At 34.6% G+C, this 14,626-nt stretch overlaps 1 protein-coding gene across 2 annotated transcripts in view; it reads left to right on the forward strand.

Annotated features, from left to right (window-relative positions):
• The window catches only part of LOC150084131 (acyl carrier protein, mitochondrial-like), a 57,745-nt gene extending 43,336 nt beyond the window's left edge, over positions 1–14,409 (forward strand). Inside the window, exons 4-5 of one of the 2 annotated variants that reach the window (XM_090375904.1) lie at positions 3,147–3,246; positions 14,250–14,409. In XM_090375904.1, coding sequence (XP_090232030.1) covers positions 3,147–3,238 — 92 coding nt within the window. In that variant the 3' untranslated portion in view covers positions 3,239–3,246; positions 14,250–14,409. Of the gene's footprint in view, positions 1–3,146; positions 3,247–11,111; positions 11,169–14,249 lie in introns of those variants that run through there. The other variant, XM_090375905.1, reaches the window with a different exon arrangement.
• Positions 14,410–14,626: the final 217 nt, after the last annotated feature.

A 14,626-nucleotide genomic window follows, 5' to 3' on the forward strand; every position in this document is an offset into this window, starting at 1 on the left:
ACAGACCAGAAGGTCTGTGGCTGGTGAACAGGTTCATCTGGTCCAATGAATCACAGTTCCTGTTGCACCATGTGGATGGCCGGATACGTTTCGTCGTTTACCTGGGCAAATATTGGCACCTGGATGCACCATGGGATGAAAACAAGCCAGTGGCAGCAGTGTTATGCTTTGGTCAATGTTCTGCTGGGATACCCTGGGTCCAGTCATCCATATGCCGGGCACTCTGATATCTACCACTTACCTAACCATCATTGCTGATCAGGTACACCCTTTCACGGCAATGATCTTCCCCTCTGGTGGTGCCATCTTTCCGCAGGATAATGCACACCACCCAGATTGTTCGAGACAGGTTTGCGTAACATGAGGAAGACTTCCAGGTATTACCCTGGCCTCCAAATTCTGCAGACATCAATCCTATCGAGCATCTATGGTTTGTTGGAACAGCAACTCCAGTCTGTACATCTCAACCACGGACCTTACAGGAGTTAAAGGATCTGCTGGTTACGTGTTGGTACCAGATACCACAAGACACATTTAGAAATCTTGTAGCATCCATACTTCGCCGGGTACAAGCTGTTTTGGCTCATCAGTGTATATTACGGAGCAACTTTATCCAACTCTAAATAGCTTTTCTCTCTATGTAGAAATGCTGATGATATCTTCAACATTTTTGCAGTTATGTAACATGAGGGTTATCAAAAAGAAAGTTCAGCAAGCCACTGACCATCTCAATTCTTGGGCAGCAGCTAATGGTTTCTCATTCCAGAAAACCATTTGCACACTTTTATCACAAGCATAACCTGCACCCTGAAACAGAATTAAAGTTTAGGCACAATAATGTTCCAGTAGTACCCAATACAAAATTCCTGGGGCTTGTATTTGATAAAAAGTTGGCCTGCATATCTATCAAATGTGGACAAAGTTCATGAAAGGTCTGGACAATATCCTTTGTGCTATTTCATCTATTATTTGGGTTGCAAATCATCAGACTTTATTTTTTTAGTGTTATTTATTGTTTATTTTATTGTTTACATTATTATTTTATTTACTTTACTTTATTGGTTTGATCTTAATTAGATTATGGTCCCAGGTATTTGCATTTGCTAGAAAGAGTGCATTTCAGTGGCTAGACTAAGTGTACCATCAAGCTATCCACATTGTTTTTGGAACAATACAAACATCTCCTGTCCGCCTTTGTTGTTTTTAATGGGCGCACTTGTTACAGTATACTTTAAACAAAAATCTCTGCCAGACCTCTTCCACACCTGCACATCATTTTTAATAATTAGTGGGAAGTCTCTTAACATTTGTCAGACATGATCCCAGAGTCCTGAGCTGGATATCATCACTCTTCACTTTTTTGGTGATTCCTTTCTACTCTCTCTCTCTCTCTCTCTCTCTCTCTCTCTCTCTCTCTCTCTCTCTCTCTCTCTCTCTCTCTCTCTCTCTCACACACACACACACACACACAGGGTAATTGGAAAATTTTTTTTTTTTTTTTTTTGGATGGTGCAGCATAAGCCTCAGGCTTCCTTGCACCATATGGCTAATAATAATAATGGCGCCTCTGTAGCCAGATGGGCAGGAGCGGCAGTGCATAGCACTCGCTTCTTGTTTAGACCGAGGTTTGAACCTGTGACCACCAAATACAGAGGATGCGGAAAGGTCAGGGAATGACCACCGCATATCCCCGAAGCAATATGGCCTTAGTTGCTAATGCTCCTCAAAACCAAATAACAACAATAATAATAATCTTCCATCCTATTTCATATTTGCATCCAAAAGTTATTCCATCACAGTAAGATTTCCACTCAGAGATCTTAACATCACAATAGACAGTATCATGCAGCCATCAGGCAATCACTTCCATTCTGGCATGCTTATCTACCATCGTGCAACTTCTCCATGAAGAATTGGGGAAAGATCTGCACTCCATCTTCAGTTTGCCTAAAGTCTCTGCAGCTGACTGGGCTGAATATTCTGGTTTCTTGCCTTTCTTGATAGTGGGTTGAAGTCACATTGATGTGGGATATGCTGCTGGTTTCCCAAACAGTACTATAAGTTTTTCTTCCATAAACCGCTTGGCTGTGGACTTTAGACTCAAGACATTATTAACTCAGCATAAATTTGCTAATAGAGGTCACCCATTATCTGATAAGAGACCAGTTGAGTCTTTAAACATTCTGTCATGGTGACTTGACTTTTAAATAAATTGTGGATTCACATTTTTTTTGTGAAGTTATTTTCAGTAAAGAAATATTAGTAATTTAGGTTGACATAGACTTAAATCCATACCTTGCCTTGAAGGCTGAAAGTTGGTTTCTGTAACAGAAAGGGCCTAAGAGTTCTCATGACAGAAATTGAATGAACAGTTATGTTCAGTTTTCAAGGTAAAGTTAACACTATCAACTGTTTTTGTTAACACTATCAGAATTTTAAACCACGTCATTTTAGTTATAAATTTGTTGTTACTCTTAACAGTCATTGTTCCCATGAGTGAAACAGACAAATCTGTATATTGGAAACACCTACGCAAATATGAAAAAATCTGATGGACTGAGGCTTAAGATTTCTAGTGATCCATAGAATTGTGGTAACTTATAGCCTGGGGCATGCAATTTGTAATGTAGGCATTCTTCTGTTTTTGTCCATTCTCATAGTATTTCTGTTACACTGTCTACAAGCCTACTAGCAGATTCCTCAGTACCGACTTCAACACAGTCTTCCAATGGTTGCAGAACCTTCCAATACATAATTCTGCACACCATTCAAGATTGCTATGCACCATACTTCATCCACTGGTTAGGTGACCCAATTGATATCATTCCTTAATCATAGGAAAGCTCTTTGTCTACCTCTGGTTAAATTGGACCATGTAGTTTGTACAGAATTTCTGTAGTTAGTTATATCTAATTTTATTACTGAAATCTCGGGCTAAAATATTTATTTTTAAAAAAAGTATGTAAAATCTATTACAGCTCTACAGTAATAAGAATGTATGTTAACAGTGGCACTCCTATTTTTGCGACATTGTGCAAATTTAAAATAGCTATTTTCTCATAACATTTTGATATAATTTTATAATCTTAATTGTTCTTTGAAATCTTATAGAAAGTAAGAGAAAAATTGCTTTCATTTTAATACAGGGTTTGAAATCCCAGATTCACATGCAGAAAATCTTCTTACTCCCAAAGCTATTGTGCGGTATGTTGCAGATAGAGAAGATGTTTATGAATAACAGCAATGGTTAGTATCTTGTCTTGCAGAAGCTAGTATTATTTTAGATGATTGCAATAATACCAATAAAATAATTTTATTAAAATTATAATAATGCAGTCATTCAATTTGTGTAAAAGAACACAACAGTTAATAAAATTTATCCCTGTGTGATGACCATCATTAGTATTTACAAGTCAAAAGATAATAGCCGAGTCACAATGTACTTTTGATACATAAAAAATTTACAAATAAATAAGAATCAATATTCAGAATTTTATACTAAATCTAACCAGTATTGCAAGATAGAAGGAGGGATTTAATTTGCTTCACCTAGACTTGCACCATCATGATAGTGATGGTGCAAGCCTAGGAAATAACATCATGAGGTTGACTATTATCCAAAGAACTGGAAACCATGACTGTCCTTATGGCTGTAGACCAAGAAATATTACTAATGGAAAAAATGCAGTAGTGCATTTTTTCCATTTAGTAATGGAAGGTTTAAATTGTAATCCAAAGAACTCCATAAAGAAGCTGTTAGAACCACCTGTATACGTGTTGTCCAATAATGCAGAACTAGTCACAGTAGCATCCATAACATTCTTACAAGTAACAAATGTCATCTACAATTCTTGTACAAAGTGAATTCTTGTACACACAATTCTTGTACAAAGTGAATTCTTCACTTTTTTAGTATAACAGGGTAGTACACATCCTTCGGTACTAGTAAATAGCTATTTTCTTTGGGAATGTCACTAAAATCATCATCAGACTTTGGGACAATTCCCCCAGACTGGAGAAGTGCTAGAATCTCGCTAGTCCACAAAAGATATGTGAAAGACATGTTGGACATAATATTGAGTTTGACTTTAGCAGTGAGCAAAATCATGGAGTCTCTGAGTAAGGCTACAATACAGGACCATCTAAATAGGAATTCTATCCTTAATGGATCACAGCATGTGCTCCTGAAGGGAAATTCTTGCCTGACTACTCTAATTATTATGATGAAGTTATAAAACAAGTGGATGCAAGAAGCAACTTTGATATTGTTTATATTTTGATTAAGTTATTACTGTGTTGGCCAAGGTTTTTGCAGCTCCAGCGAACGCTAAGTTTTTATATATATTTAGTCTTTTTATTAACTTAATTGTTATACTAAATTATTTTCTATAAGTAGCTTTATAGTCCTAGTCAAGCTCCTTTGTTTATTTGAATTTAGATAGAAATTTTGAAAGTTAATACTTAGTGTCCATAAATCTTATTGTTCGTAACTTTCCATCATTGTGAAATGATACGGAATAGCGTAACATAAATCCTGAACTTCATAGCGTCAGGTTTAATGTAAAACTAAATAGTGAAATACGTAGCACTGTATTAGAAATCTGTTAGATTGGTATAGTATTATCAATTAATCAGTAAAATTTATTAATCTTATTAAATTTCATTGTTAATTAAATTATACATAAACTGAATCATGACCCAGACTAGAGCAGGAAAACAACAAGCACAAAGTAGCAGTAGTACTGTGGCTCACGAGAGAACTGAAGGGGTGATTCTCCAATGCATCACAGTCTAAAAAAATGTGTGCAATGTTTGCAGACCTGTCTAGAACAGGACATGATCCAGCCAAGGAGAATATCTTTGTGTGTGCTAGGTGCAGAGACCGTGAAGAAATTAGGTGCCAACTGAGCATTCTGATGGGCAACTATGAGAGTTTGTGGTGTAGGGTAAATTCCCTCGAAGAAATTAATATGAGGGGCCCATCAAGCTCTCAGCTGCCCACCTCAATGCCAGAGCTCACTCCTGGGCATCAGGCAACACAGCGGCAATCACCAAAGCAGAATCTGCTAGTCCCACAGGAACTAGTTATTGTTGGTGACTCTATTGTCAGGGAGATGGGAAATATATTGTGCAAAAAGGATAGTAAACTACAAAAAAAAATACTTTGTGCAAAAAGGATAGGTGGAACAGGATCAGGGTATGTGTGCCAGGGGCAAAAGTTGATGACACAAGTACAGGTCAATGCTGAAAAAGTCATGAGTTAGGATTAAATTTGAAAGTGTCTGCAATTCTGCCCAGACACGATAGGAGGGAGTATATGATGAGAATGAGAGCCTTGTCAGTCAATTTGGCCCTGGAGAGATTGTGCAAGGCTCACGGGATAGAATTTTTTTCAGCATGAACGAATAAATTCATTTTTATTACATATCTACGTCAATGAGATATTTGCTTTTCTTTGCAATCACTTAATTTTTTTAAATCTACTTCAATATTGGTAGTTGCACATTTCAATTGATTTTCCAAATTTTCATCTGTTATTGAAGCTCAAGATTTACTTTTAATAAATTTCATTTTTGAAAAGAAAGTTTCAAAAACTTATGTGGATCCGAAGGCGCTCACAATTTTCTGTGCAAAAAATCTTAATTTGGGATATTTTTCCACTGTCACATAAGTGTTGTATTTACCAAAAAATATAGGTCCGACAACCACTCTATCATTTAATTCAGAAACTGGTACTTTTCCCTCATTCATAAAAATTTCGATTTGTTCTCATAACTCAAAAAATCATTTTAAACATTTTATGCGACTCAGCCATCTTCCATTGAAAATGTAAGATGGCTGAGTCGCATAAAATGAGTCGCAGCCATCTAAAATATACAATGTCACCATATTCAGAACATAATTCGTTCAGGAAGTCCTTGAACTGGTGACATTGAAGCGCATGCAATCGAATGTAGTTTACTGTTTTTATAACCACATCCGTGACATAGTTCATAGACAACATATGAGCGCATAAATTTTGCTGATGTCTCAAACAGTGTATGACAAATAATACATCATTGGTTTTAATGGTTCTCGCCTTCAACTCATTCATAAACAACATTACAGCTCCTTTATTTTTCTCTATCATAGCTGGTGCTTCATCTGTTGTTAATCTGAAAAGCACCTCTAAATGCAAACTATTGTTGGATAAACGCTTTTTTATGGCTTGGAAAACATCTTCACCTTTTGTGGTGTTTTTCAAGCTTAAAAGGTTTAGCATTTCTTCTGTCGCTCGGAAAGAATTGTTAACTCCGCGAATAAATACTATGTGGTTGAGTGGGAGAAGATAGAGTGGTAAACAATGGACACTGCCCTTCGTGGACTAATGTTACTAGTGGAGTCCCCCAGTTTTGTGTTGGGTCCATTGTTGTTTTCTGTATTCATCAATGATATCGATGATGGTATATCAGGCTAATATCCAAGTTTTCAGACGATACAAAGGTCGACAGGGTTGTTAATGACACTAATGACAGTAAACTACTGCAACAGGATCTAGAAAAGTTGAGGAGATGGGCTGAGAGGTGGCAACTGAAGTTTAATATTGACAAATGTAAAGTACTGCATATGGGAAGCAATAACCCCAGAGTAACAATCAACTGTGTGGTGCTATACTGACAGTGGTAGGGAGTGAGAAGGAACTGGGGGGGGGGGTAATTGTGCACGCAGATATGAAGTTTTCTGAGAAGTGCAGACGGTCTGCAAGAGTAGCTCATGGTGTCTTGTCAATGATATACAGGAATTTTTCTAGCAGGGATAAGGAGGTGATTATCCCCTCGTATAAGGCAATGGTCAGACCACACCTTGAGTACTGTATACAGATCTGGAGGCCTCATTTTAAGAAGGATGTAGAGCTGTTGGAACGAGTACAGAGAAGGGCAACAAGATTAGTGAATGGAACAAAGGGTTGCTCTTATGAAGAAAGGATTAAGTTTTGCAAATTACAGTGTCTGGAGACTAGGTACCTGCAAGGTGATCTGATTGAGGTGTATAAAGCCTTGAATGGTTTGAGCGTGCTCAATGCTGATGGGATTCTTTCTTTTGCTCAGAATAATCGACTAAGATGGCATAAATTCAAATTGAGGAAAGACAGTTGTAGGATAGATGTGGCCTTTAGCTAGCAGGTTGTTGATTGCTGGAACAAATTTCCATCTGTTGTTATAGAAGTTGATAGCTTAAACAGATTCAAGGCAGAACTAGACAAACATTTGTTGCGAGTGGATGGGTGAAATGAGAAGGGTCTTTTTTTTTTTTTTTTTTTTTTGGCTGATGCTATATAAGCTTGCTTTCTTGCATCATGTGCCCTGCTAATGCTAATTTAATGACAACAAGTGCATCTACACTACTTACTTATTTAAACGTTTTCCTCTAGAAATACTTTTTAAACAACAGGTTAATTTTATTCCTTTCGAGACGTCCAGTCTACACTTATTGAGTAAGTCACTCAATTGGCATGAGAAGATACAAATACTGTTCGAGACCAAGTTCTCTCTCTCTCTCTCTCTCTCTCTCTCTCTCTCTCTCTCTCTCTCTCTCTCTCTCTCTCTCTCTCTCTCGCGTTTCCGTGACGCAACATGGTTTGAAAAAGGGAAGGAGTGGTGGGGATTCGGAGAAGTACAGCTGGTCTAGTATTATATTTATCGTGCCTAGTGCAACTAGTGAATTATTTCCCCAGAGCCATGCTTTCACTTCTCGGGGCCCAAGGTGCTAAGCTCTTGCAGGACCCCCTCCCCTTTTAGGATACCAGTCAAAAAAAAAAAAAACTTGCATATTACTATTATTATTATTATTAGCTATATGGTGCAAGGAAGCCTGAAGCTTATGCTGCACCAGCCAAAAAAAAAAATTCCCAAGTTACCCTGAGAGAGAGAGAGAGAGAGAGAGAGAGAGAGGAATCACCAAGAAAGAGAAGAATAGTGGTATCCAGCTCAGGACCCTGTGTGTGCCAAGCCCATACTCGCCAGATGTTGAGCCATATATTAATATCAAAAATTGTGTTACAAAAATATTATAAAAACACACATCTTGTTTGTTAGCAGTAAATAATAGCAGGTATATTATAAAACAGCAATGCAATAGCTAAATTATGAATTCATACAATTTATGTGCATATAAATATTTTTTCCTTGGCAAAAATATCTGTTAAAAAAATCATCATAATTAATGCTGTTTACTAGTTCAGATTCAATAAATTTAATGACAAATTGCTCGTTCTATCTTGAATTAAACTATTCCTCAAATAGTTTTTTACTCGTTTGAGAACAGAAAATGACCATTCCTCACTTGCGTTTGTCACAGGCATTGTGAGAAATATTTTCAGAATTGTTTTGACATTCAGAAATGTTGATCTAAGTCCATCATTAATAATATTGTACATATACTCAATATTTGAAACATTTTCTTCTTTGGCATAGCTGCTGCTGTTATGATTAATGTCTTTTTAAATATCAATATCATGGTTTTAATTACTTCTTCATTTAATTCGTTGTTTATTGACAATTTCATATTTATAATTCAAATGACATTATAGTAACAGTTTAAGTTATTTAAATTTAAATTTTTCTGTTTCAACAGAATCAAAATTTATTAACTACACTACTACTTTCAGAGAGATAAATACATACCTATATTTACTTCAATGTGTGCACTCCTATGTATCACCCTTTAACTTTATACTTCAACAATTAAACTAAATGTAACAGTTTACAGTTTTCAGGTCTCAACTTAGGTAAATTCTCAAATCCATGGGTGATGCAATTAAAATAGTTTCTGTAGAGCAAATAAAATTTCCATACTGATTTCGAAAGAGTCTGGGTATGCATTGTTCGCACCTCTGGCCTCTGTAGTGGGTATTTTATATATTAATCAGCAGCCCACTACAGAGACAATACTTGATTATATTGTGATGCCAAAAAAAAAAAAAAAAAAAATTGTGTATATTTTTTGCTTTGTCTTAACCAGAATCACAGTTACTGTGAAATACTTTATTTCCCTGCTAAATAGAACTATAATTAAATCTAGTTTTGTATAATGACCACTCTTATACCAGGTGAATATTAAAATAGTTTATTTAGCTGCTAATAATTGAGCATATACCATATTAAAAGTATTGGGATATCATAGAACAGCTAAATACTTATACCTTAAGGTAACATTTCAGGAGCTTTGCCAGAAACCATCCTCAGATCATACATAGGCTGTTTTTAAGGACAGAAAGAAATAATAATGAAATAAAATAAAAAGATGCATTCTGGCAACAGTAACCTTAATATTTAGATATTAGCTAAATAAACTTTCTTAATATTCACTTGGTATAAGAGTGGTCATTACAGAAAACTAGATTTCATGGAGAATCACCACATAATGCCATCCCCAACTACTATGTTAGAACTAGAATTAGTTGTGCATAATTTAGTCATTCCTGTGTGAAAGCCATTATATGGAATTACTCAATTTTAAAGTAAAACACACTAGACTTCACATTTGTGCTTTTTGAGTGATTCATTGTCCCAAAAGTAAAAAAAAATCTTAAGCCGATTTTCTATCACCAAGCACATTCATTATTGTAGTATTCATTCAGTATTTAGTACAGGTTGAGTATCCCTTATCCGAAATGCTTGGGGCCAGAAGTGTTTCGGTTTTCAGATTTTGGAATATTTGCATATATAAACAGTTCTCGCTTTGAGTTCTCGGGTTTATGAGTCTTTTTGTTGTTTTTTTTTTCACAAGTATCAACAAAAAATAAAATATGAACATTAATTGCAAAAAATGAATGTTAAACATTCATAAATACCGCATTTCAAACTACGCTCGTAACTATATGATAGTGTACCCTGCTTTATGATATTAATCCATTCCAGAGACACCATCGTATCGTGAAAATATCATAATGTGAACCCAATAACACACTGTTTTTTTGGTAATATGTTCTCCACGACCTCGGAAGTTGAAATTTTTGCTAAACTCTCGTTTTTATAATGTAAATTGTATTAGTTACCAATTCATTAAAATGCACTATACTTTCATGGTTATCATATATTCCATTATAAGAATCGATTTTGAATGCCTTTGTGATATTTTTCTAAAACACATTTTTGGAGTTCACTAACAATAAAAACAATTTGCACTTTCCGGTTTATTGGGCTTTTTTATTAGTGCAAGTAATTATAAATGGGTAGTAAACTCCATGTTATTGCATTTGCAAAAATACCAATAGCTGGAATTGTGTGGTTTTTACGTTATTATGGTGAAATGTGTTTCTCCTTACTGAAATTTTCAATTGTATAAAAAACAAATAAATTTTCAGAATCTTCTCTTCATTCCTTTTTTTTTTTTTAAGCTTCATAAACTTGTTACTCCGTGCAAATCGTGTTAGTTGCAATTTGTGTGTTACGTTAAAAAAATGCTTATTCCACTTGTGGCGTCATGTCGGTGCTCCAAAAGTTTCGGATTAAGGATGCTCACCCTGTATTCTAAATAATATTGCAGTAATGTCAATGTTTTGGATTCAACTTTGGGTATCCATTGAGTATCCATCAAGACAAAACTTAAAGTGACTGGTCTCTTTCAAGTTTATCCTTAACCTTCTAAATTTTGTCTTGATAAGGATAAGGAAATTTTGTCTTGATAAGGATATGCTCCAAAAGTTTCGGATTAAGGATGCTCACCCTGTATTCTAAATAATATTGCAGTAATGTCAATGTTTTGGATTCAACTTTGGGTATCCATTGAGTATCCATCAAGACAAAACTTAAAGTGACTGGTCTCTTTCAAGTTTATCCTTAACCTTCTAAATTTTGTCTTGATAAGGATATTCAAAGTTGAATCCAAAATGTTGACATTACTGTAGAGGAAACTAGGGAGAGGCCAGTCACCTCCTAAATTTTATCTTGGTAACTGATAACCAAAGATTGGTCCAAAACATCAACATTATTACAATGTTTGTGTATTGAACATATCTGGTGGTAAGGATATAGGGTTAAGATTTTCTGCTTTTGGGACTCAGTTACCCCATTTAAAATTGTATAACAAACATGGAATTAAGTATCTTATTTTTAAAAATTTTTGATTAGTCATTCCTCTTCCTCAAAGTTGGAAAGCACATGGAACAGTACCATAGCAGATTCTCCCATTGCTTAGCATTCTGCTAGTTTTTCATTTACAAACTGCAATGAAAAATTTCTTACTTGGAAATGCCAGAATGTTTCCAATAAAACTTGCTAAAAATCGGTGTAAATTTTGGCACATAAGCTATTTTCTGTATTGAAGCCAAAGGTGAGCCTATTGTGTTTGTTAGTTACTTATGTTTCTTGGTTTCCCAATACTTTTGATAATATAGTGTATATCTATCAGTTCTTAATGAATCATTTCTTTAAAATTTTTCAGTTGTTCCCATAATTAAAATTAAAACTGTTTATAAATTAAAAACTGCTCTCTGAAGTAAACAAAAAAAATAATAATAATAAATCAGAATTCAAGTTCTTAGAGTGCTGCTTAATTACCTGCGCCAGAAACCCATTCAGAAGTGCTGATATGAAATTTGTTCAGCATAACGTTGCGTTAAGGAAAATAACCTCTTTCTGCCTTTTTTTAATATATACGGGAAAATACAAAAAAATAAACTGGGAGTAATCAGGTTCAATTATGTAGAAGTCTATTTAATGGTTGAATGAAGTATTTCTATGTATTACTATTTTATAGGATATATTGGGATAACCAAGTTGTTAAATCACACTGGAATCTCTGATTCAGAATAGATATTATTTTATGGCCGAATGACCTTTTCTCATGTCAACTACAATGATAAATTATGCACTCTATATAACTTGTGCAAATTATATAGATAACAGGTGTATATGTGATAGTTATAATAAAAGTATGTCACTTAAACCATTATTACAAAACTATGAATCAACAAGAGGTGAAATTTTGAATAGTGTCTGGAGGATTGTGGTATCATGCAGAAATGAATGGGAGGAAAATATTAAAATTAAAAACTCAGTAACATCAAAGTGCATTTGACACTACATACAGCTACACAATGATTAATTTGATCAATTTGCAGCATATAGTACTGAGGAAGCTATAGGTTGTGATGATTAATTTGCTCAATGTAATAGCCATTTGTATTGCAAACATGCTGGAAGTGCAGTGCAGTACAGTACAGTACAGTATGGTCAACTATTGCCAGAAGCATATTGTGGGTAATTCTGGTAACATGCTTTATGATGCTTTCGTTAGGATCAGCCAAAGACTAAATATTGCCTTGATATAAACCCTGTCCTTGAGATAAGGACAGATTTTATCTCCCATAGCCTGAATTCAAAAGGATTAAGATTCAGAGAGCTTGAAACATCATTTCCTGTCATTTTACCAATGCTAGCCAAATCACTGGTAAAATGGCAAGAAATGATGTGGCTATTGTCATATTTATCCCAAAGAAATTGTTTTACTGGTCATGCAGTTTGGTAGAAATTCATCTGCATAATAACTTTTGTCCATAATAGTACAATTCATATGCTTGTACCTCCTCAAAAAAGAGTTTCAGTTATGAAGTTTTGCTGTGAAATTCACAAAAAAAAAAACTAATGTAAAAGAACTGGAGAGGAATTTTATTGGTAATTATCAATGGAGTTTGCAATGCTCACATATAACAGTAAGAAATATTCCCCATATGACAATTATGGGTATTCATGACCAATTACTTGGAAATGAGCTTCATTAGTCTATAACAGGCCTGGCCAGCCAACCCAAATCGTTCTGTCGGCCACCTTGATGACCTACAAATTTTCTGCAGGCCACACATAAAATAAAACCACCTTTCAAAAATCAAATGCCATAAAAATTTATTTTATTCATTCATTTTTATTTTATATCTGCATCAATGAGATATTTGCTTTTCTTTGTGATCACTCAATTTTTTTTAAAAATCTACTTTAATATTAGTAGTTGCACATCTTAATTGATTTGTTATTGAAGCTTGATTTACTTTTAATAAATTTCATTTTTGAAAAAAAAGTTTCACAAATTTATGTGAATCTGAAGGTGCTCACAATTTTTGTGCAAAAAATCTTAATTTGAGATACTTTTTTGCTGTCACATATGTGTTGTAAAAGTTAATTTTTGATGTTATGAATGTGTTGTAAAAGTTAATTTTTGTGTTATGAAACACATGGCATGAATGTGTTTTAATTCATTGTTGCACTGTAAATCAATTACTTCCATCTGCAGAGTTTCCGGTTCAAAGAAGGGAATGAGTGGTGGGGATTCGGGGAAGTACAGCTGGTCTAGTATTATATTTCTTGTTATTTATTGTGCCTCGTGCAGCTAGTGAATGATTTCCCACTGGTGTAGTCAGTAGTATAAAAATCGTCCATCGGGCCACAAAAAATAATGTGGCGGGCTGCGGGTTGGCCAGGCCTGGTCTATAAGATATTTTAAGGCAACGTGTAATACCTCCACCCTAATCAGAAACACTTAGAGAAAAGTCAGTGCATTGTCAGGGATCACACAGGTTTAACTGATGCAGTGCATAAAGTTTGTAAGGAAACCATTGCAGGAGGAATTCAGGCACTATGCATACTGACTGATGTTGCCCATGGAATATCTACTTGTATCAACACAGATCTGGTATTAGTAGATGAGTGCACATTTTGTGTGTACCATCAGCCACAGAAACCAAAGCTACTGCAACTGGGAGGACATCCTCTGCTTGGGAGCTACAGAAAAATGCATCTCTTCCAGTCTCCTCATTATTTTGCTCAATCCATTTTGGAAAAGGAAGCAAAATGTTTTTTTTTTTTTTTTTTTTTTGTTTTTTTTATGGCGATACTTCCCTTTTTTTTTAAATGGCATTACTTCTGTTTTGTTAAAAGAGTACAATCTTTTGTATGCAGAACAATTTTTAAATTATTCTGGTCATATATGCTTTTATCACATCTCAGATATCTATATCAATAGTCACGTCTATTCAAAATTTCATCTCTGAGCAATTTGTAGTTTGTCACTTACATTGTAATCACATTTAAAAAACTTAAAATTCATTAAAATTAAACACTAAATCAGTAGGCAGTGTGCAAGCCTAGCTATCATGCTTGACCAACAGAATCCTAAATCTGTTAAGGAAAATGTAAATCATAATATTTTTGTATATATGCTTCAACTTTAACGAGCATTACCATATATTTGAATTGTTATTTCTCTCTTTTTAGGAATTTCTTAGAATTTGCAACAGCAAGCAGAGATGGGAAAGAATTCTGTTCAGATTGGTTTTTCAACTGTTAGTTTATACTGTGTATAGCTAAATTTTAATATAGAGATATATTTATGAAGCTGTATGATATTAAAATTAAATAGTCATTAAGCACTTAACATATTCTATGAAAAAAAAAAGAAACAAAAAGTGGAGCTGGTTTGATCTCACACATACAAATACACTACTTTCATATTACTTAAGGTACTATGGCAATGAATTTTCAGAAAATTATTACCCTATATTTTTTTTATTTGTTAACTACTTTGATTTGGTGCTACCCAAATAATGTTTGTCAATTTTAACCTTGATTATAATTTTTCAGCCCATCTGCAT

Source organism: Mastigoproctus giganteus, chromosome 6 (genome assembly GCF_048544385.1).
Source record: "Mastigoproctus giganteus isolate SK-2022 chromosome 6, ASM4854438v1, whole genome shotgun sequence".
Taxonomy (NCBI): Eukaryota; Metazoa; Arthropoda; class Arachnida; order Uropygi; family Thelyphonidae; genus Mastigoproctus; species Mastigoproctus giganteus.